Genomic DNA, 24,781 nt, shown 5'->3' on the forward strand with positions numbered 1-24,781 from the left:
ACTTACAGTATAGACAACAGCTCAGAGGGAACACCCTTAGAAGATTTGTCTACCTATCCCAGGTGGCCATGTTGCTTAGCTACTGATCTGGATAATAGCTTAGCTGCAAATTGTTTACTGTGCTAAAACCACTACAGTCCCTCAAGAAATCATGTTAGCATACGCGCTGAGAAAGAAACTGCATGCTCACCAAAATGCAAAAGTGTAAAGGGGAACCGTCATGATGGGGAGAAGAACCAGGAGAGCAATGTCTCAAATGTCAATTATTGTCACATGCAAATAACACTTCTCAATACAAGTTACATAATTGTATATTTCAGAATTGAGACTTCTTATCAAATACTTTTCTATGACGATGCCCCTTTAGTAACAGGCCACACTATGGACAGGTAATTCCATGCACAGGCAGGATCAAGTAACAATGTTTACTTTCTGAATGAATATTGACAGTAATACATTCCCACAGCTTATAGTGCTTAATGGATTGTATATTACAATTACCACTCACCAGAATCACACAAATCCACAGATGATTCCGATCAAAAACATTATAAATGGAGAAATGAAGGAAAAATGTATAAACAGAAGTTAGTGAAAACAGATTTTTTTCTTTCAACTGAAAAATGCACACAATTGTGCTTGTGTTACGTATGCACAATAACACATTGCTGCAATCATTTGTCATTAGTCTGAATGGTTTCCAATAAGAATGGTACCAGTATGCAATTCTCTCTGCCTATGTGCGCACGTCTGTGTGTTGGGAAAGACAGTGTTGTAGTGATAATGCTGCTGAACTAGTAATCCAGAGGCACAGAGTAATGCTCTGGGGATGTGGGATAAAATCTCATCATAGCAGCTGGTGGAATTAAATGGGTAAGACTCTCTGGTCCTGTCTGTGGCAGGACCCATTGTGAGCGAGAATGGAAACTTTGGCATTCCAGCCAAAACTCCATTCATTGATAGCGGCACCAGAAAATCCCAGCCACAAATGAGTACAAAATATTTTGGCCAATTAACCTTGAATCAAATGTTAGTCTCAATAAATGTGAACATTAAACTACTGTCAATCCACCCGTCCTTTAGGGAAGGAAACCTGTCATCCTTACCTGGTCTGGACTACATGTGAATCCAGACCCACAGCAATGCAGTTAACTGTAGTGCGCTCTGAATAGCCTAGCAAGCCTCAGTTCAAGGGCAATTAGGCATGGGCAACAAACGCTGGTCTTGCGACACCCACATGCCGTCAAATAATTTAAAAGTGTGTGCACGGTAGAGTAGAGTAGGAGGGAAAATATGGCGGGTAGTACCGGTGGGAGGGGAGCGGGCTTGTGCAATATGTTACGATGGAAGTATTGAAAGTACGTGGATGTTTGCACATTTTTGCCTTTTTTGCTTCCTTTCTGATGATGTCTGTAACTGTTTATAAAGCCAAAAACTACCTCAATAAAATTGTTTATTAAAAAAAAAAGTGTGTGCATGTAGGTAGCTTCTTAATAAATACATTTTTAAAAATGAAACTTAGGAAACTATTTCCAGCTAAACAAACTATCAAAACAAACAAGTGAGACATGGCGGAATACATGAAAATCACAACAGACTTAACATTTCACGCAAAGGTGAAGCACATTTTAGGGAGATGGGCTGGGCGAGAAATTGATATGTCAGGTTAGTCTAATGTCCCTCACAGTCCAGAATGACAAAATAAAAGTCATTTTCCTGCTTCTTGGCTGTAAAGGTGTTGGCTTAAGTGAGTTGGATGATGGCAGGCATAGCCACCCTCTCGGCCTCACTGAATTTGTTCAATGACAAATTTCTCCTTTAACTAATTTCCTCCAAATAAAAGGTGCTGTTATGGATATCCATTTGGGTGTTAACTATGCCTAAACCTTTTTGTGGGACACGAGGACCATTCCTTGCTCTACTCCTACTTGGGAATGTGGGGGTGCCTCCCCCAATCATTTTCTCGGCACATTCATGGCTGCATCAGCGCAGTTTCCTGCTCTTAGTCTGAACTAGAAAATGTCATCAAGTCTGCTTCCAATTTTCATCCTTCTCTCGTCTTCACATTGTCCCTCTCAGACTCTTCCCTTCGCTTCCTCAATTTCTGTCTTCGTTTCTGGGGATATACTATCAATGAATATTCAATATAAGCCAATGACTCCAACAGTTACCTGAACTACACTTTCTCAAACACTGCTTCCTGTAAGGGCTTCATGCCATTCTCCTGGTTTCTACATTGCATCTGTTCTGATGAGGCACCATCGACTGACTGCGGCAATCTTTCAGCACGCAGGGGATGCTGGAGTTGCTGGTTTCGGATAAAGGGACAGCATTTACAAGGGCGGAGTTTGGGGCATTAGTTGCCGCCAATGGGATCCGACACGCACGCAGCGCCCCGTACCAGCCAGCAAAGTTGGCAGAATGAAGACTCGGACCTCGTGGTCTTGGGGACCCGGCTGGCACGGTTTCTTTCTTGTTTCAGGATGACATCCCACACCATGACAGGGGTCGCTTCGGTCGAATTGTTGATGGGCCGTTGTCTGCAAACACGTTTGAATTTAGTCCTCTCGGACACTGGTGGGAAAATCCGCCAGGGCAGGATTGGGCTGAGGGGATGCCGCGGTGTTCGCCCTTACCCACCTTCGCTATAGGAGACCTAATGTACATCCGAAAATTTGGAGAAGGAGCCATGTGACGGCATGTTGGCCCAGACAGGACCGGACTCCTATTGAGTAAGGGCACAGGACGTGAATCGAACCGCTCACCGGAACTCCTCAGTATAGCAAAAGATCAGGATGGCATTTTTAAATTGCGACCGATCTCCAAAGCCCGCAACCCACCCCACCCCACCCCACATACTGTCCTTGGCTCATATTGCGGTATTATGATGAAGCTTAATGTAAGTTAATTTTTGCTTTTGGACTGCAACTGCTCATCATTCTGCCATTCACATCTCCTCTCAACACATCTTTTGTTTATTTACTGTCCCATTACCACTACATCTGGCCTTGCACCATCTACTCTTTTGTTACTTAATTTCTCCTGTCTTTTCACAGATTTTCCCTTTCATTCCTTTTCCATCCTCCCCCATTCACTTGTTTAAAACCTATTACATTTCTAACTTTTCCCAGTTCTCATGAAAGATCATTGATCTGATACATTAACCTCTGTTTCTCGCCACAAATGCCATGGACCTGCTCAGTCTTTCCAGTATTTTCTGTTTATTTATAAACTTTTCATTTTCAATGCAGTTTGACTGCTAACCAGCTTGATATTTTCAAAGCAAGCCGTGCAAAAGAACATTTTTGATCCTGCACTACCCTTCTATTGCTTATTCAAGCAGCGTGGTACTTTATTTTTCCATATTACAACATTGACTAATGGTGGGAACATGTAAAAGGATGATTCACATCTTTGTAGGCTGCAATTCTATTGGATAGTTGTGCTTTCACCATTTCCATAATAAATCAGAGCTGTCATTGAATTTGAGTTACTCAAGTTGATATGGTGAAACATTGTAAAAGTGATTGGAGGCTCATGTGGAACATAAGCACCGGCATAACGCTACTGTGCTGAATTGCCTGTTTCTGTATTGTGAATACTATTATGTTGTTGTGAATAATATTGAGAATATTATGCAATAAATTTAAACTTCAGGAACTTATATTCTGTAGCAACGATACTGCAGGCAGAGAATGGATGGTGAACATTCAAGAAAAGGAAACTGAAGTGGACCATTATCATTACAAAAGGAAGGGTTGTGGTATCACTGTATTGATTAGTATTATGAAATATTTTTAAAGAGTAAAAAGCAAAGCATTACTTCCACTGAAGGTATATATATATATATATATATATATTTAAAATCTTTATTGTCACAAGTAGGCTTACATTAACACTGCAATGAAGTTACTGTGAAAAGCCCCTAGTCACCACATTCCGGCGCCTGTCCGGGTACACGGAGGGAGAATTCCGAATTCTCATTTAAAACATGCAATGCTGTACAAGGCAGGCATCAATGCAGAGACAATGGGGGTCATTTTAACTAATCCACAAAGAGGAAACAAGGCAGCATTGTGTTGTTCATCTGTTGAATACACTAACTGATTTTGTGTTCCATTGAAGTCAAAGAAATGTGAAGTTAGGCAAACTGTAACAGATATTCAACTTGTACTGTGATGAATGCTGGAATTTCAGATATATTGCATTAAATGTTTTTGGTGCAGTAAAAGTTAAATGCCTGGGTCAGTGCGTGTATGACTGCTGCAGTAGCATTTTTTTAAATTCGAGTTTGCAAGACAGCTAGGCTTTTTGGAGCCGGGGTGCAATTAAAACATCATAAAAGTTTGTGCTATTTATATTCATTTATTTATATTAAGAGGGTCCCCTGCAGAGTAATTAATTCAAGACATTGGGCGGGATTCTCCGATCACCGACATCACATTCGGCGATCGGCCAGAGAATCCCCGTTTACACCGTAATGGGGCGGGGGGGGGGGGTGCTGTTTTTGTGATGCTCCGCCCTCTCAGGGGAGTACGCCGCACGCCGTATGGATGACCTCAGGACATCACCTGAGGCCCTCCGCCGATGCTCCGCCCCTGATGGGCCAAGTCCCCGATGGAATGGGACACATGTGCTTACAATGTTCGGGGACCTCACGTGGCAACAGCAGACTGAGTCCAGTGCCGCCACAGTCGTGGAGGAAGCCGTTCCGCTGGCAGGAGGGCTTTCGTCGGGGACTGGGGGACTGATGGGGGGTGGTCAGGGGGCAGTGAGGCTGGTTGCAGGGGGGCAGTTTTGGGAGATTGGGTCCGCGCTCGGCCAGCGCCATGTTGCAGCGTGCGGTGGCCGCCGTGCGTATGCAAGGCCACGGACCTGGCCACATCCACAGATAAAGCCGGGGGCTTTACGCTGCGTGGCTGCTAGCCCCCCACCAGACGGAGGATCATGCGGGGCAGCACCGACTTTCTGGTCGCAAAACCAGACGGATCCTGCGGACATAGCTGCAAGATCGGAGAATCCAGCCCATTGTGTTTAGTTGAGTGAGATGATGCAGTTAATGGGAGGAGCCAGGGGTTGGAAGCAGTCAGGTGTTGAGAGTTCCAGGGTTAGTTTTTGGCTGGAGCTGACAAGGATTCTGAAGAAATACAGCTAGAGATTCTATGTTATTCTGACAGGACGTCAGATCTTTTCCTTTAAAGCAGTCTCAAAAGATCTCACTTTTTCACAGTGGAGTATTTAAGTCATCTCTGTACAGCAGGTATTCCTGAGTGCTACTGTATTTAAGAGTGGATTGGAAGCGGAGGTGGTTTTGTTGTTTGAGTGGGAATAAAGATAGCAGTTAAGGGTTGTGGTATCACTGTATTGATTAGTATTGCTTAAGGGGTAATTGAAAGTTATTTTCTTGTGTGATGTTAAAGATATTTTAACACTTTGCTGATAATAACATTGGTTTTAATACCACTATTTTTTATGAAATCACTCCTGGAGTGAGGTATCCTTTCCTCATAGTCTTATAAAATTAAAATAAAATATTGAGGTTTCTGTCCAGCGTCCTAGCCGCTGTTGGGGTCTAGTCTGGGATTGTAATAGTACCCAACCGCTCCTGCTGGGCGGCCTAAGTTAAAATGATCCCCCAGGGATAGGTTTTTCTTTTCACATCACGGCAGAGTGTAGAGGAGAAAACCAGAAAGGGGGAATCACCATTTACAGAGCTCACCCCATTTTCTTTGTCTTTTAATTACTTGAAGGAAAATCAGGCTGGCTGCTTTGCACATGTGCGATCCTTGCTGCCTGATTTTCCTTTGTGTGCTCTGCCCAGATGACATTTAATGTCCTGACAGAACAGACATGAACATAATCTGAAAACAAACTGAACAAGTATTTGAAAAGGGTATGTATAAGAATGAGAAGAAAGCAACAAAATGGGAAGAGAATTGATAGCTCTACATTGAAGAGTTCACACTTGCACAGACCAACACTAGCCAAATAGCCTCCCTTTTGAAATTTGCATGGTTCTTTGGGTTTTTTTTATTTGCCAACATTGATAGCAAATGTAATTCTACATATTATGTTGCCTAAAATGGGCAGCACGGTGGCGCAGTAGTTAGCATTGCTGCCTCATGGTGCTGAGGATCCAGGTTCAATCCCGGCCCTAGGTCAGTGTCCCTGTTGAGTTTGCAAATTCTTCCCGTGTCTGCGTGGGTCTCACCCCCACACCCCAAAAAGATGTGGAGGGTTGGTGAATTGGACATATTACATTGCCTCTTAATTGAAAAAAAAAAGGAATGGCTACAAATTGTTTTAAATGTTGCCGAAAATGTAAAGTTTCCTCCAGAAATTTTCACAACTACAAACAAACACAGATCACACATTACAACTATTCAATCATGAAAAAACACAGCCATAACTCTCAAGAAAATTAGCTTTGCCATGTAGTCGAGCGGGGAGAAGGATTGTAATTTCAAGCTCCTTTTCAGCAAATGGATAAATTCAGTCAAGGAGTTTCGTCCATCACAAGAAGTTGAGAAAGGTTCTTGCATGACAGATGGTAAGAAAAAGGCATGGGTAATATCATTTTTCCTGACATTCTGCCAGTTGTATAGAGCCTCTAAGTATATAATCAAGTAGACCAATTCTAATTAGCAATGAGACTGTGCACAGCATCAGTGCCAAATACCCATTTCCAGTCTGTACTTAGTTTAGAATGCAATATCAGAAATGGTTTCACATTGTATCTGGTGCCTGAAGGACTCTTGCCTATCAATGCTCTGCCAGAAAATCAAATCGCAATTTAAGAAATCTTACCCTTCTTTGCCAACGTCTCCTACTTTATATGCTTCTCCCAGAGGCTCTTTTCCCAGTTTGGTCAGGTTCATTTTAGTTTCCAAGGTCATTAGAAAAGACCCATTGTAAGAAATCTCCAGATCAATCCACAATCCTGAAGAAAAAAAAATCTGGTTGAGTAAAGGTGCTGAGAGTTGCAGACTTCAAAGTGATACCCAGACTGTATCTTTTCAGCAAACAACAATGTGTAATTATTAGATAAGAGCTCACCAAAATAAGACCCTGATTAAATGTGTATACATGATGAATGACCCACATTATTTTTTATACGAGTTTTGTCACCAGCAATCTGCAATGTATGGACCAGAATTGATTTCTAATTAGTTTTCACCAAGGCTAGCAATACAAACGGCAGCTGGAAAATGCACCTTGCTTCAATCATGTTACAATGAAGCCAATTATGGAGACAATTTAAATTTATAGTTCCACAAACTATTTCTGTTCAATTGTAAATAAAAATGAAATTACAAGTTACTGCTACTTCCATAGGTCAATAACTCATTCACAATGGTACATTGGGAATTCAGGATCAACAGAGCTGCTCAGGCAATAATCCTAATGAACATAGAACATAGAACAGTACAGCACAGAACAGGCCCTTCGGCCCTCAATGTTGTGCCGAGCCATGATCACCCTACTCAAACCCACGTATCCACCCTATACCCGTAACCCAACAACCCCCCCCCCCTTAACCTTACTTTTATTAGGACACTACGGGCAATTTAGCATGGCCAATCCACCTAACCCGCACATCTTTGGTCTGTGGGAGGAAACCGGAGCACCCGGAGGAAACCCACGCACACAGGGGGAGGACGTGCAGACTCCACACAGACAGTGACCCAGCCGGGAATCGAACCTGGGACCCTGGAGCTGTGAAGCATTTATGCTAACCACCATGCTACCCTGCTGCCCCAATGCTGACCACAATTTCACAGATCCGGCGCAGTGGGTGAATCGCGCACGATTCCCAAATCAGGTTCCCCGCTGGGCCAATGTTACCCAACAGGGCAAAATCCAGATCTGCATTTTTGAATGCACGGCTCATTTAAATACCTAGACGCCAGATTTGCCCGGTGCCCCAGACTCACTGGCCATGCTTGGGGGTCAAAAACAAGAGGGTGGGGAGATTGGGGCTGCCGGACCAAATAGCACCATAATCAGCGAGGAGCCTTTCCTACGGGAAATCCCTCTGAGTGCGGCCTCGGTGGACACAATCTCTCAGAGACCAAACACAAAAACTGCTGTTGGGTAGTGGAGTGTTTCTCTGTGCTGCAGCCGTAGAGAACCCCCCCTGCTAAATGCACCGTTCAGCATACCTTAACTTAAGTCCGCTGAATCGCACCAAACCTTTTGCATTTACTGCACTGTTATTGGTTTAAAAAGCTTCAGACTCTTTATAAAAGGATTGAGAAACAGACACCAAATTGAGTAAGAGAAGCATGGTTATTCTCAGCATTTTCTGTTTTTATAATAAAAAGTTAGTGTTCTTAAATGCAATAGACCTATCCGAAACAATGTCAAAATGGTAAATCTGTAGAATTCATACAGCATGCAGTGTATATGACAAATATAGTTCCAATTGGAACTATATCCCCGAACAACAGCCTCAATACAGATACACATAACAATTTGATGCCACTTGTTACTCATTGGCCCACTGAGAAATGCTATTTTTATACTTCTCTTACAAGAACTGGAGATATTTTCTTTGCTCTCATAGCAAATATCATTTCATCACCTGATTTTGTGATAGTCACCAGAATGAAATAAACAGCTTCAGCATCTTTTAATAAGAGGATTAACAATTCCTATGACACAAAACAGTTTAAAATATGCTGCCATAGATAGTTCTTTCTGGTAAATAATTAATTGAATGCACACATGAAAGAGCTCTAAGCTATCTTTCTGCCAGGTAATTTTAATGGTAAACCCATTTTTCTGATGGGTTATGTCACAAGTTAGTTTCTGCCAGAGTTGCTACATCACAAACTGTGATCGAAGCCGGGTGCTTCAATTTAGTGCTGAACAGATGAAAGTCATGTCTAATGTTCAAAGTAAAATATGCTTGGACAGGGTGGCAAGGTGGTGCAGTGGTTAGCACTGCTGCCAACGGCGTTGAGGACGCAGGGTCGATCCCGGTCCTGGGTTACTGTACGCGTGGAGTTTGCACATTCTCCCCCGTGTTTGCGTGGGTCTCACTCCCACAACCCAAAGATGTGCAGAGTAGATAGATCGGCCACACTAAATTGCCCCTTAATTGGAAAAAGATTTTGGGCACTCAATCTATTTTTAAAAATGTTTGGACAGCTTTCACCTAGTTAGGATTCCACAACATATTAACCACTATCAAATGGTGAATTGGCATGAATTTGCAAACACATTCAGAGAGCTCTGTTATAAATGCAAAAATCGGGCAGCACTGTCGCGCAGTGGGTTAGCCCTGGTGCCTCACGGCGCCGAGGTCCCAAGTTCAATCCCGGCTCTGGGCCACTGTCCATATGGAGTTTGCATGTTCTCCCCGTGTTTGGGTGGGTTTCGCCCCCACAACCCAAAGATGGGTCTGCACGTTCTCCCCGTGTCTGCTTGAGTTTCCTCCGGGTGCTCCGGTTTCCTCCCACAGTCCAAATATGTGCTGATCCTCGATTTTAATGCCATACAACCACTCTGTCCCCAAGCCCCTTGACTCTTTTAGAACCTAGAAATCCATCTAGTTCCTGCTTAAATATATTCAGTGATTTGGTCTCGACTTCCTTTTGTGGTAGAGAATTCCACAGGTTCACCACTGAGTGAAGAAATTTCACTTCATCTCGGTCCTAAATGGTCTACCCTGTACCCTGAGATTGTGACCCCTTGTTCTAGATACCCTGTCTCAGGGGGAACACCATCCCTGCATCCAGTCTGTCCAGCCCTGTCAGGATTTTATGTTTCAGTGATATCCCCTCCCATTCTTCTGAACTACAGTGCATATAGGCATAGTCAATTTAAACTCTCCTTATATGACAATCCTGACATCTCAGGAATCAGTCTGGTGAATCTTCATTGCACTCCCTCTATGGCAAGTACATCCTTTCTTAGGTTAAATCCTTCAATCAATTGATGTACTTCTTCTCAAATGAAACAACATTCTTCTTGTTTGCATCATTGCCAACACCTCATTATTTTTGACTATCCACTTTATTTTCTTCATGTACTTCCAAGACCGCTTCTCAAAGCTTTCTCTTCTCTACGTATGCTCCAGAACCAGATTCCAAAACATATTTTCTTCAGCTCTTTATTCATAATTGTCTAGTCAATATCCTCTGCCTTCACTAAATGGAATGTTTCCCGTTGTTATCCCTTCATCTCCTTGGCATAACTGGCATTTTCAGTCATACCTGTGAAATTGACCACAAGAAGCACATGTAATATCATTCCACTTTTCAGAATAGGTTGTGACTGTGCCTCAGTAGGTAAGGTAAAGTTGTCGTAGTCCCAGACTGCCAGAGGCTGCTTTCTCCTTTGAGATTGAGAGCTGACTAGTGGTGATTTAACACAAGGATCACCACACCTCAAGCAAGGAGCAAGGTTGAAAAGGCGAGCCTTCATGAATAACCTCATGAAGACCTCAGTACAACAGGCAAGGAACTGGTATGTTGGTGAGGGATGGTGGGAGGAAGGGAGGTGGAACCAACATATATTTAAGACCACAGCACACTGTGTGGCGTGGTGCAATATGTTCATGTAACACTGCTTTGTGTAATAAATGTTTTGTACCAAAACCTTTACAATATGATGAAAACCAGGATATGAACAAAAGACAGACGAACTAATTAATGTATTGGAATCCCATCTGTCACTGATTTCTGGATCTACATTAATGCAATATTTCAGTGCAACTTTGAATCTAGAACATCTGACATTGAAAAACATTGAAGAAGCCCATGATGACTGAACCATGCTTACCTTGGTGATTAACTGAAGGTTTTGAAGCTTGACGTATTCTCGGGATAGCAGCTCCCATATCGAGTTCGGTCAAGGTTAGCTCATTCATAAAATATGGCAGCTGAAATCGTACACATTAAACATGTGAAGTAGATGTCAAATGTTGAGAAGCTCTAAAACTTACATGTGATCATGAAAATAACTCCTCTCAGTCAAATCAAAGCAAATGACTGCTGATACTGGGATCTGAAACAAAAACAGAAAACGCTGGAAAATCTCAGGTCTGACAGCAACTGTGGAGAGAGAATGGAGCTAATGTTTTGAGTCCGTATGACTCTTAGTCCCTGCCTTGAGGTCAGGGAGGCAAAGGCAAGGGCGTCCGCCCTCCTCTCCAGGAACAGATCTGGCTGGTCTGAAACCCCGAAGATCGCCCGCCGTAGAATCCTGTTTGGCTGGCGGTCAGCAGCACCGCCCAGAGCTGCAGACTGGCTGTCCGACCTCTCGGAATCTCGCCAAATGGAGAAAATCAAATTCGCCATCTGAGGGTCAGATGACGGCTTCCATAGAACGTGGGAGCCATTCATGCAACTGTTCCGGGACCTGTTTGTGGCCAACGTACAAAAGGAAGAATAGCCGGGTGGCCAAGAATCGGGGGAAAATGGACGGGAATCGGAGGAAGGTAGCCGGGGGGGGGGGGGGGTTACGGGTTCGTTATGGGGGTTTGATGGCAAGCTAAGGCCCAAAACCAAACTATAAATAAATGCCTATAAACATGTGCCTCGGCCATATTGGGGAATGTAGAATATGTATGCTGGCTAAAGGGGGCGGCCACAATTGTTGTTATAAAGATGCTTACCTGTAAATATACATGTTAAATTTTTGTGTCTTTTTTTTTTCTCTCTAACAATTTGTAACTGGTCATATATAAAACATGAAAACTCAATAAAAAACATTTATAAAAAAAAAAGAACAGAAAATTTTCAATGTTACAGGGTAACATTTTTAATTTGAATTATTCATAAATTGATACTAGTGCTTGGTTTGAATACGGTAAAAATATTTTCATTTCTCAAAGCTATGCAAAGTTATACAGATCGATTTTGATACAGAGACTGAACATTTTTAGTACTTACCCTAATCTTGCTGAGTTTCATCTGGATTTTTCGAGACACCAAGTTTGACCAATATTTTTCACCCAAGAAGTCCCAGAAGACTCTCCCAAGCAAAGCATTAACCCAAGCCACTTGTTGTTCTAAGTCCTCGACATGACTGTTTGGCAACTGACATATAAAGAAAATGACCATGACTAATACATTAATACATAATCAGTGTGTGGAATATTAAAAGTTTTTAAGATGACAACATGACTAATGTTTTCTAATACAAATTCTGATCTAAATAGTTACATAATTTATAAATTATTGTACTTTTGAAAGATTGTGTAGCATTCCGGTATCTAGTATTTGAATTGGAATTCCTAAAAGAGCAAAAACAAATACTTAGGCAAGTTCATCTGAAAATAAAAGCAAAATTCTGCAGATGCTGGAAATCGGAAATAAAAACAGAAAATGCTGGAAAAACTCAGCAGGTCTGGCAGCGTCTGTGGAGAGAGAAACAGAATTAATGTTTTGAGTCTGTATGACTTTTCTTTGGCATTCTGAAGGGTCATACAGACCCTTCTCTTAGTCGCGAAACGCTAACTCTGTTTCTTTTTCCACAGATTCCGCCAGTCCTGCTGAGGTTTTCCAGAATTCCCTGTGTTTCTTTTGTGTGTGGTGGGGGGGGGGGGGGGTTCTCTTTGGCAGGTGGCCACATTTTGGAGCTGGCAACCAACTGGGTTGCTGCCGCAGGGAGTTCCATCCCATTCAGGAGAGCTGCTGGCAAAATCGGAGAACAAAAAATGACTGAGGGCAGGCACATGCTGCTGCAGGTGCAGCCAGTAACTGGGGGGGGGGGTCCCACCCACAAGCCAGGTGGGAAGCTGCCAGTGGAGACAGGAAGAGGCCATTTCTTGATCAAGCATGCGGCTCATTTGCTGTCTTGCCAGACAGGCAGTCAATATGCCATCTTTCCCACCCACGAGCAAAGCGGTACGACAATGAGAAGATACTGGGCAATACTCCTGCCCTGTGGCATTTTGCCATCTGGCCTTCCAGTCTTAGATTCAGTGTTGGTTATATCATTTTAAGAGCAACCATTAGAGTGTGGACTGGCGGGAATAAAAGAAAGATTGAGTATCTTCTCATCCTACACTTGATTCCTTCCTGGTAACAACCAAGAAGTAACTTTCATGAAGGATATCTGCAGGCTTCTATCCTGCCTTAAACTTGTTTTATAATAGTTTTCAATTCCAAAAAAAATAAAAGTGCGTAGATTGGAAGAAAAATATCAAAAAGCAGAACTAATTTATTTTTTCTTACCTTATTATTAGCAGTGGGACTACCTTCTGCACTGTGGACAGGGCTTAAGTTAGGACTGGAGACTTCTTCAGGAATGTACTTTGCCATGTACACAGCATAGTCGAGAAGCATTTTTTGGCGCACGTTAGATGCGAGATCTTTCTGTTTGGATTGTGGCAGGATTTCTTCAGCACTTCCCTTACTGCTATTGCGACTATGTGTCAACATTCCTGACTGGCTATTGTGCCTACTGTGTGATGGCACAAAACCTAGAATAAAGTATAATTTATTAATGATGTGAGCAAACATTTTCACAACAGCTTTACACCCAGCCTCAAGCATCAAGTCAATAATATGTAAGGCTTCCAACGTTCTCTGAAGGAGAAAGGAAAATTAAACCAATAGTTGGACAATCAAAACTGCAAAAATTGATATTAAACATGCCCCTTCTTAAATCTATTACTAGAAAGTTCAAAATGTTAAATCTTCAATTACCTGCTGTAAATTTTACTTTTCAATTAAAGTTTTCATTGCATTATTTAATGGGCTAAACGGGCAATATGAAGAACTGCAGAAATGATCATTTATGCTCGGATATTAATGAAACAAATCTACTGACACTAAGGGAATGACAAACTGGGTATAATATTAAAATGTAAATTTATGATTACCAGCTTTCAAAGGTTGCAAAGCTAATACATTCTGGACGGATTTTGGCTGACAATTTAGATTGAAATTGAACAAATTTATTAAGGTGAAGATTAAACTGATCAAGTCTTAACCATAAAATTAATAGTCATTATCAATGTTCCTTATGAAAATGGAATACTAGCGCTTCTTTGCTCCTTTCTAACATCTTCAGCCCTCATTCCTCGAAGGACTCCACACTCCTTTAACCCTGGTCACCATGTATTTCCTCACTCTTGTACTCCACAGCTATGTCCTTTGGGATTCAGCCAGCTTGGTCAGTCGTGGTGCTAGCCAGCCATTCTTGGTGATGGACATTGAAGTGCCCGATCAAGAGTACATTCCGAATCCTTGCCACCATCAGTGCTTTTTCCAAGTGGTGTTTAAATGGAGGACTACTGATTCATCAGCTGGGGGGGGGGGGCAGTAGCCAGCAGGAGGTTTCCTTGTCCATGTTTGATTTGGTGCCATGAGACGTCATGGTGGCCACAGTTGATGTTGAGAATCCCTCCCGACAATATACCACTGTACTGCCATCGCTGGTGGGTCTGTTTTTTCGATGGGACAGGACATATCCCGGAATAGTGATCGTGATGGTGGCGTCTGGGACAATGGCTGTGGGGTATGATTTGACTAGGTGAGAATGGATATGTAAAGCTGTTGCTTGACCAATCTGTGGGACAGCTCCTCCAATTTTGCTAAGAACCCCAGATGTTAATGTGGAGGATTTTTCAGTGTCGACTGGGTTGGGTTTGTATTGTTTCCACTGCCGTGGCCAATGCCGGGTGATCCCTCCAGTTCCTTCCTTTTTTATTGTATGATTGCCCTTCTGTGAAGTGCCTTGGAACTTGATAAATAATTATACTGTTGTAATATTTATTTAGTTCATAACAATGTTGCAAATTACTATAATGTTCAATTATGTATGGAAACGTCCGTACATTTGGCTTTTGGAACTGTCAAATTGTTCAGCCAAGTTATGTGCCCTTGCAAGGGATCCAGGGAAGCCAAGAAAATGAAATAAAGACACAGCAGTTTGACAACACTGGGCATGAGGGTGTGGATTTCAATTCAATTAAGTACGTGAGACTTTGGAAAAATTCCAAACCCTGATGGCCTCACGGTAGCATGGTGGTTAGCATCAATGCTTCACAGCGCCAGGGTCCCAGGTTCGATTCCCGGCTGGGTCACTGTCTGTGTGGAGTCTGCACGTCCTCCCTGTGTGTGCGTGGGTTTCCTCCGGGTGCTCCGGTTTCCTCCCACAGTCCAAAGATGTGCGGGTTAGGTGGATTGGCCATGCTAAATTGCCCGTAGTGTAAGATTAATGGGGGGATTGTTGGGTTACGGGTATATAGGTTACGTGGGTTTAAGTAGGGTGATCATTGCTCGGCACAACATCGAGGGCCGAAGGGCCTGTTCTGTGCTGTACTGTTCTATGTTCTATATTCTATAAAACTTGATGAGCAGGAATGACCAGCAACTTTTCCCAAAGTTGAAGGATAGCTTGTGTTTCAACAAAGCTGGTGGTTCATCCGAACTAAGTCTAAAGTTAAAAGCCGTGTTACAATCCTAGATAAACATTAGTTCCAGTAAAATCTGAAAAGGGTGCTTTGAAGGGTGGATCCTAAATGATAGATGCACCATGCCTTAGTGATGGAATGCACCAGGATTGTGTGGAGTTGTAGACTGGTTATGCTAATTAATCAAAATATTCATATGATTATGAATTTGAGAACTCAAAGATTTTTCTGCCACCATTAAGTTCTACTTTGATATTTTCTGTATTACCTTACTAAAGTGTGATGCTTCATATTTAGAATTATGCCAATTTCACACCACATTTCAAACAGTTCAAGTAAGATATATTCATACCAAAGCCTCATACAAATTAGTTTTAATTCATATATGTCCACATGGTTGAGATTTTTTGCCGGGAAATGTGCAGTATATTCCAAGATTTGGGAGCAGCACGGTGACGCAGTTGTTAGCACTGCTGTCTCAAGGTGCTGAAACCCCGTTTCAATCCTGGGTCACTCTCCGTGTGGAATCTGCACATTCTCCCCATGTCTGCGTAGGTCTCACCCCAACAACACAAAGATGTGCAGCATTGGCCACACTAAATTGCCACTTAATTGGAAAAAAATTCATATATGTAATATATTCCAAGATTCAGAGTACTTCATAAAGTGAACAAGAAAAAAATGGCAGCTTGCTCCATTTGAAAACTTTGCGACAGAACACAAACATGTTATGCCATTAACAGCTTTACAAAGTTTATTTTTGGATCTTTCACTTTTTCCTCATCAACTTCCTCATGCCATTTTCTCCTCTCCTCCTAAACACTTAAGATTTTGTTGCTATGTTTTTCCCACAATCAGTGGTACATTGTCCAAGTGATTATTATTCATGTGATTTTGAGTGTACGCAGTTCATTCAATCCTAGGGAGATCAGAACAGAGTCCTATACTGTCCTTGCCCAAAATCCACAATGATATGCTTCTAGCAGAATTCACTGGATGGCAGCCAGAAGCTGTAATTCTGATTGAGTTCCCTCATTGTAATTCCAGGACAATTATAATAGCCTTCTCACCTTAGTTGAAATCACTTAAGTCAGAGACTGAAGCTGAGACCCTTTGCTCTGCAAACCAATTACTTTCAAGATAAGCTTGAGGAAATAACTGAAATTGGTATTTAACCAATTAACAAGGTATATTAAATTAAGGCACATGATGAATAAGACTGACTGACTTGCAGATCAAGGGAGTAGACAGATACATGGCTAATACAATTCAATACAGTCCTTCCTGTTTATTTCCTTCGTTCCCATTTTCTTTTCTTTTATTATTTTTGGTGCGTGGACTCATATTCGGAACGTGCCTTTAAGCAGAATATTCAATATGAAACAGCTCGCATGTCAGGACATTGTGTTCCTAGGTTTTGTATTTTGGAGAGGAGAAACAGACTTGTCTGTGCCAAGTGAATCTTAGGAACCAGTTTTGGAGGCAGTCAGCTCGATTGGTTAACTGGCAACTGGCGGGTTAGCCAGAGACAGTGTTCTGCCTGACAACGGTCAGTGATTGGTTCCTGCATGATACTTTCCGAGAGAGCTTGGCAGAAGTGTTTATGCCTTAGAAGTAAAAGGGACAGTCTCTCTCTCGCTGCTGAAGTAATGAACTGTTTTATTGATCTACAAATCCAGTGAATGCCTGGCACACCTTTTCTGGAAACTTGAAATAATCCTGAATCTACAGAGAAGGTAAACCTTGCCAGAGAAAACCATCGCAAGCCTCAAAGGAAGTACCAAAATAAAAGTTTGCACTCCAGAAAGAGACAGGTTTGTTTAAAATCACTAGCTTTCAGAGCACAGCGCCTTCATCGGCACTCATGATGGAGCTGTGCTCCGAAAGCTAGTGATTCGAAACAAACCTGTTGGACTTTAACCTGGTGTTGTAACATTTCTTACAAAGAATAAAGAAAAGTACAGCACAGGAACATGCCCTTCGGCCCTCCAAGCCTGTGCCGACCATGCTGCCCGTCTAAACTAAAATCTTCTACACTTCCTGGGTCCGTATCCCCCTATTCCCATCCAATTCATGTATTTGTCAAGATGCCCCTTAAACGTCACTATCGTCCCTGCTTCCACCACCTCCTCCGGCAGCGAGTTCCAGGCACCCACTACGCTCTGTAAAACAACTTGCCTTGTACATCTCCTCTAAACTTTGCCCCTCACACCTTAAACCTATGCCCCCTAGTAATTGACCCCTCTACCCTGGGAAAAAATCTCTGACTATCCACTCTGTCTATGCCCCTCATAATTTTGTAGATCTCTATCAGGTCGCCCCTCAACCTCCTTCGTTCTAGTGAGAACAAACCAAGTTTATTCAACCTCTCCTCATATCTAATGCCTTCCATTCCAGGCAACATCCTGGTAAATCTCTTCTGCACCCTCTCTAAAGCCTCCACATCCTTCTAGTAGTGTGGCGACCGGAATTGAACACTATACTCCAAGTGTGACCTAACTAAGGTTCTATACAGCTGCAACATGACTTGCCAATTCTTATACTCAATGCCCTGGCCAATGAAGGCAAGTATGCCTTCTTGACGACCTTCTCCACCTGCGTTCCCCTTTCAGTGACCTGTGGACCTGTACACCTAGATCTCTCTGACTGTCAATACTCTTGAGGGTTCCACCATTCACTGTATATTCCCTTCCCTACTTGTATTAGACCTTCCAAAATGCATTACCTCACATTTGTCTGGATTAAACTCCATCTGCCATCTGGCCGCCCAAGTCCCCCCTCCCTTTCTAGCTACCCCCATATATTATATGTACACGCACAAACAACACAGAGGAGTAAGGGTGATTGAGAGGTGAAGAAAATATCAATAAAAATTAACAGGATAAAGGATCTTTGCTTCCAGTTACTTTCTTTCTGGATGTGGAGATGCCAGTGTTGGACTGGGGTGGGCACATTAGTACTTGGAACTATGATCTTGTTGCCATTACAGAGACCTGGTTGAGGGAAGGACATGATTAGCAGCTAAACATTCCAGGATTTAGATATTTCAGGCGGGATAGAGGGGGATGTAAAAGGGGTGGCGGAGTTGTGCTACTCGTTAGGGAGAATATCACAGCTGTACTGCAGGAGGACACCTCAGAGGGCAGCGAGGCTATATGGGTAGAGCACAGTAAGAAGTCTTACAACACCAGGTTAAAGTCCAACAGGTTTGATTCAAACACGAGCTTTCGGAGCGCAGCTCCTTCCTCAGGTGAGGAAGGGGCTGCGCTCCGAAAGCTCGTGTTTGAATCAAACCTGTTGGACTTTAACCTGGTGTTGTAAGACTTCTTACTGTGCTCACCCCAGTCCAACGCCGGCATCTCCTCAATATGGGTAGAGATCAGGAATAAGAAGGGTGCACTCACAATGTTGAGGGTTTATTCCAGGCCTCCCAACAGCCAGCGGGAGATAGAGGAGCAGATAGGTAGACAGATTTTGGAAAGGAGTAAAGCAACAGGGTTTCGTGATGGGAGACTTTAACTTTCCCAATATTGACTGGGACTCACTTAGTGCTGGGGGCTTGGACAGGCAGAGTTTGTAAGGAGCATCCAGGATGGCTTCTTAAAACAATAAGTAGATAATCCAACTAGGGAAGGGTCAGTACTGAGCCTGGTATTGGGGAAGGAGCCCGGCTAGTTGATAGAAGTTTCAGTAGGAGAGCATTTCGGGAACAGTGACCACAATTCAGTAAGTTTTAAAGTGCTGGTGGACAAGGGTAAGAGTGGTCCTAGGGTGAATGTGCTAAATTGGAGGAAGGTTAATTAAAACAATATTAGGCGGGACATGAAGAACCTAGATTGGAGGAGGATGTTTGAGGGTAAATCAACATCTGACATGTGGGAGGCTTTCAAATGTCAGTTTAATTATAATACAGTACATAATAAAACGTTGTTCGTGTTAAATTTACAAACCTGGTGGCTACAGTTTATTGGGCTCAGCCAAGGACCTCAAGGTATTTTAAAATAACATCTAATTTCATTTGTGCTGCGACTCTGGGTCAAGTGGAGCTGGAATTAACTGCACACCAACCCAGAGTGTGATGACAATTGGCAAATGTGAAGTGATATATATTTGGACAAAGAAGAGGATTTAAATACATCTCAAAGAGATTTTAAATTTGAACGCCCTTTTGATAGATGTTAATTAATGAAAGACGATACATATGCGTCTCACTGCATTTGATTTTAGAAAAGATATTGAAAGCACACAATGCGGGACTTCCGGTGACGGCAGGCAGGAGGCAGCCGCGTGTTGGAGGGCTCCCGTTGAGGAACGGCATTGTCGGTGGGGGGGGGGATGCCCGGTCCTAAGGGCAACGGAGGCAGCAAAAGTCGGGAGACAGCACAGGGAAATGTCAAAGATGATCAAAAAAACGGCCGTGAAAAAAGCAGTTGAGAGTCCATCAGGGAGTGGAAAGGTCACCGCGGGGTCAGTAAAGAAAATGGAGGCTGGAGCACCAGGGGAGGCCACACTGCATACGGCTGAAGAAATAACGAAAGTGATGGCTGTGGAAGGCGAAAGGCAGTTTACAAAACACTTGGGGGCAATGAGGAAGGAGGTGGGGGCGGTTTTGAAACTGCTGGTGGAGGAGGCGATTACCCTGGTGAGGACGGCAGTGGCGAGCGCAGTGGCGGAGGTGCGGGAGCAAGGCGAGGCGCTGAAGGACGTGGAAGAGACATTACTGCAGCACAGTGATCAACTTACCTCGATGGGGAAGGAGATTCGGAAGGTGATGGAGATTAACAAGGATCTGAGAGGCAAAATGGAAAACAGATCCAGGCAACAGAATTTGAGGATTGTGGGGCTGCCCGAAGGAGTGGAAGGCCCGAGGCCGATTGAGTATTTTGCTGCGATGTTGGCAAAACTATTGGGGGAGGGGGAGGATCCCTCCCGATATGAACTGGATCGGGCTCATCGGTCGTGGAGGCCTGTACCAAAGGCGAGTGAGCCGCCAAGAGTAGTGACTCTGTGCGTCCGTAGGTACAGTGTAAAGGAGAAGGTCCTGTGCTGGGCTAAGCAGACACGGGTGGTGCAGTGGGCTGGAGCTGGTACACGCGTGTACCAGGACTTTACGGTGGAGCTGGAGAGAAGGTGGGCTGCCTTCAACCAGGTGAAGAGGGCACTGTACATTAACAAGGTGCAGTGCAGCATTGTATATCCAGCAAAGCTGAGGGTGACCTAAAAGTTCAAGGACTTTTATTTTGGGACGGTGGAAGCAGCGGAGGAGTTGCGAAGAATTGAGAAATGGTCATATACCGATGTAGCCTCATGACTGTATTTTTTCTTTTTTTTTCACTGCATGCTGGTGTATGGGCTATAGGAGCCAACGTTGTATATACTTGGACAAGGGAAGAAATGGGGCTTTCAGTCATAACGAGCGCTCTTTGGGGTGTGGGTGTGTATGCGGGGTTTGTGTGCTAAAGGGGACTTCTGGGTTTTTCCTAGGGCCGTGCAAGGGGGAAAGAGACCCAGGCGAGGGGCCTCCACGCTGGCCAGTTTAATCCGGCCAGTGAACGGGGGTGAGGGGGGCCCGCGGCCATCGGAGCCTGGCAGAACTGGGGGGGGGGGGGGGGGGGGGGGGGGGGGGGTTTAATGGTGGCCATAGGCGATTCCGGACTCCTTTCTCTTTTTTGCCTTTGTTTGTCTTCTCCCACTGTGGGAGAGTTTGTTTTATTTGATGCATATGTTGACAGGTGGGCCGTTGGTTGGGGTGGTGGGAGGATGGGATCGTTGTTGATGTTAAGGGTATTGACTTTGTATCTGTTACCGTTTCCTGCTTATTGGTGGGGTGTAAATTATGAGGGAAAATATGAAAATGGAGAATAAAAACATTTTTAAAAAAAAGAAAGCATACAATGCATGTTCACTAAGCTGTTGCCTGCTATACAATTACAATGAGAAACGTGGAAATCTATGAATTCAGTCCTGAAGAAGGTTCAGCATAACTCTCACAAAAGAGTTAAAATTCTGGATGAGATTGAGAGGAGGATGAATAGGTAAAAGTTCATTTTCACTAGTCTATAAATTATAGTCCCAGAGCATAAATCAGGGTAGTCAGAACTATTTCCATGAAAAACATGATTTGAATATGGAACACATGGCTATAGAATCCAATTTAATTACACTACAAAAGGGAAAGATGGCATAGGGAAAAGCAGGGGTTTGGATTAAAGTAGGTCACTAATGCTATCTCACGCACAATGCGTTCAGTGGCCTGAGCCTGTGCTGACATTATCATTCTAAATGTTTTCATTTTCCAACAGATTGTCTTCACTATAACATGTTACATCAAAAACATAGATACCTTTATAAAACTATCCTCCCATTGTGATTTCAGAAGCATAGAAAACATTGGTTTACCTGGTATGCCACTTCCTCCAAGACTGGTTGGTCGCTTAGCATCAACCTTCGATTTGGAGGCTGAAATGAACCTTCTGAACCATTCTTCCTTTTCTCTGCCAGTCCTTCCAAAAAGATATAAAACTTGGTCCTTCTGGCAAAATGGCTTTGCAGAATCTTGTGACACCAATTTCCTTGGTTCCTCAAGTGCAGTTTCAGTTTTATCAGCAAGGAGCTTTTCCTCCACATTTTCCTTTTCTGTCTGAGTCTTTGACATGAAGTCATCTTGTCTGGCCAGTTCAATGCAAATTGGGTACTTTTTATTCCATACTCTTTTCCTAGCTAGACCATTTGGAACTAAATGCACCTGTTAAAAAATAAAGATTCATCTATTACATTCCATTTTTGGTTTCAGTGTTTCAAAAAAAAAGGTTTACTATTATCAAACAAAAATGAGTATAACCATTCCATGAAGTTTAGCAACTAAATCAAGACTTAACAAAATGTGAAGAAAATCGAAGTCAGAAAATACAGCTCAGATAGCATTCCTTTCCAATTAAAACCGGCATAGATATTGCTTTTCAGCAGCCACTGGCCACCCATGTCACAGGACCCAGTCTTTCATATTAAAAGGAGCCTGCCACTTGAAGAAAAGGAGGGGGCTTGGCATCCCCACTAGCTGGTCCGTGAAAGTTACAGTCGTCCAGTGGGGTTAAGGTGAGTAAACCTTTCTTTATTGAGGCTGTTACCACCCTGGTAATGCTACATTTCAGCAGGTGACATAGACACAAAACTTGTTTTTATCAGAAATGTTAGCTATTTGAGCCATAGCAGAATGGAACACGGAAAACCAGAATGAACAAAGTGCACTTATACAACAATGGATATTCTTATAGAGATGAACATGTGGAAATACCCCCACTTGTTGTTCGCTGCTTTTATTTCTCAATTATCTTTTCTTGCTCTCAGTTGATCTTAAGCATGGTAATGTTGTTTTGACAACATTTGGGAAATCTGTCCCTTTCCCTAACGGCTTGTGTTCCTTTCCCGCTTTACAATTGTCTATTCTTATATTCTACAGACCAAGTTCCTCCTTTCTCTAAGTATGTTTCGTATATTTTGTCATTTCTCTATTTTTCTCATTCTTTCTTAAAATTTAAGGGAATTGGACAGGCATTGCAAAATTGCAGGACTCTCGGTATAAGGTGGGTGGGGGGGGGGAGAGAGCAGGACCAACAAAATTATTCTTGCAGAGGGATGGCATGGAGTTTACTGGCCAAATGATTTCCTTGTGTGCTGTAACCATTCTATGATAGTGTCCAAAAAGGTGGAGTGGGGTTACTGGGTAACAGGGGGATAGGGTGGGGGTGTGGGCTTGGGTAGGGTGCTCTTTCACAGGCCGGTGCATACTCGATGGGCCGAATGGCCTCCTTCTGCACTGTAAATTCTATGATTCTATGACTCAAGCCAGGAATCGAACCCAGGTGCCTGGCGCTGTGAAGCAACAGTGCTACCTAAGGTGGGGTAAGAAGGCAGAGCAGAAAGCTTGCATATCCTCGTAGTTCCTCTAATAAACTTATGTTGGCTTGTCAGGATTTCAGAGCAAGTATACAGTCTCAGAATGTAAATGTACAGATCCATCTTATGGCTGCTACCATATTAAATTATCCCAAATCTACACATTTACAAGTATCCTGGCACTCACTCACCTTACTGTCCAATAGGTCATAAATCTTCTGACTGATGTATGTGGCTGTTGTCTTGGCCTCATTGAAAGAAGCCCTTCGAGAAATATTTTTATTCGGTTTTGAAAGCCTTAATACAGTTCCTTCAAGACGAATGAAGACGGAATGGGTCAGTGTAGCATGGTACGTTTCAGGATCATAATTGTAAATTTCATTCATCCAGCCCTGTAGAGAAGAAAAATGTAGAATAAATAGATTATAAATTCTTGGAATATATTTATGTATCAGGGACTTTGTTCCCACCTACTGTTAAACAGACTAACCACTAAAAATCAAAAAACTAAACTGATTTCAAACTTTTTTTTTAAATTTAGATTAGCCAATTATTTTTTCCAATTAAGGGGCAATTTAGCGTGGCCAATCCACCTACTCTGCACATTTTTGGGTTGTGGGGGGCGAAACCCACGCAGACATGGGGAGAACGTGCAAACTCCACACGGACAGTGACCCAGAGCCGGGATCGAACCTGGGACCTCAGCGCCGTGAGGCGGTTGTGCTAACCACTAGACCACCGTGCTGCCCTGATTTCAAACTTTAGTAAGAAACACGAAGTAAAAATCATTGTGAACCTGTTTTTACCTTCACATCCAAAAACCAAGCTGGAACTTTAGAAATTTCTGCTCAGTAAAGAATTCTGTCCTAGGTGCAAGTGTCAGGATGCCGGACCGGACCAGGCACCAACTTTTGTTCAGAAACCGGAAACCCCAAACAATCTTTCAATTTGTAAAACTGAGAAAAGGATGCTTCACCCCAGGAGTAATGACTCTGACCAATACATATCCTTTATGTTAAAACAAACTTTAATTTAAACACAGAATTAATTACATTAACATAAAATAAACAGCTTTACAATTAACAGTTAAACAGTTCTTTTCCAATTCATTGGCTACAGCTCTGCCTTCAACACCATAATCCCATCCAAGCTCATATCAAAACTCCAGGATTTGGCTCCTCCCTCTGCTACTGGATCCTCAACTTCCTGACCCATAGACCACAATCAGCAAGGGTAAACAACAACACTTCCTCCACAACAGTCCTCAATATCGGGGCCCTACAAGCCTGTGGCAAAATTTGGCTCCAACTCCATCTACAAGTTTGCTGATGACACGACCATAGTGGGTTGGATCCCAAACAACAATGAGTCAGAGTACAGGAGGGAGATAGAGAACCTAGTAGCATGATGCAATAACTTTTTTTTAAATTTAGAGTAGCCAATTCATTTTTTTCCAACTAAGGGGTAATTTAGCGTGGCCAATCCACCTAGCCTGCACATCTTTGGGTTGCG

The 24,781-nt window shown here is 43.0% G+C and overlaps 1 protein-coding gene across 6 annotated transcripts in view; it reads right to left on the reverse strand.

The window, feature by feature from the left end:
* Positions 1–24,781, reverse strand: part of tex2 (testis expressed 2) — a 132,654-nt gene that overhangs the window by 21,304 nt on the left and 86,569 nt on the right. For all 6 annotated transcript variants that reach the window (XM_038777914.1, XM_038777917.1, XM_038777916.1 and 3 more), the window contains exons 3-8: positions 23,461–23,661; positions 21,773–22,118; positions 13,188–13,435; positions 11,901–12,047; positions 10,789–10,888; positions 6,808–6,940 (exon numbers count right to left, since the gene is read on the reverse strand). In XM_038777914.1, the coding sequence (XP_038633842.1) occupies positions 6,808–6,940; positions 10,789–10,888; positions 11,901–12,047; positions 13,188–13,435; positions 21,773–22,118; positions 23,461–23,661 (1,175 nt within the window). The remainder of the gene's footprint in view (positions 1–6,807; positions 6,941–10,788; positions 10,889–11,900; positions 12,048–13,187; positions 13,436–21,772; positions 22,119–23,460; positions 23,662–24,781) is intronic.

The sequence above is a fragment of the Scyliorhinus canicula genome, chromosome 18, assembly GCF_902713615.1.
Source record: "Scyliorhinus canicula chromosome 18, sScyCan1.1, whole genome shotgun sequence".
NCBI classification, from domain to species: Eukaryota; Metazoa; Chordata; class Chondrichthyes; order Carcharhiniformes; family Scyliorhinidae; genus Scyliorhinus; species Scyliorhinus canicula.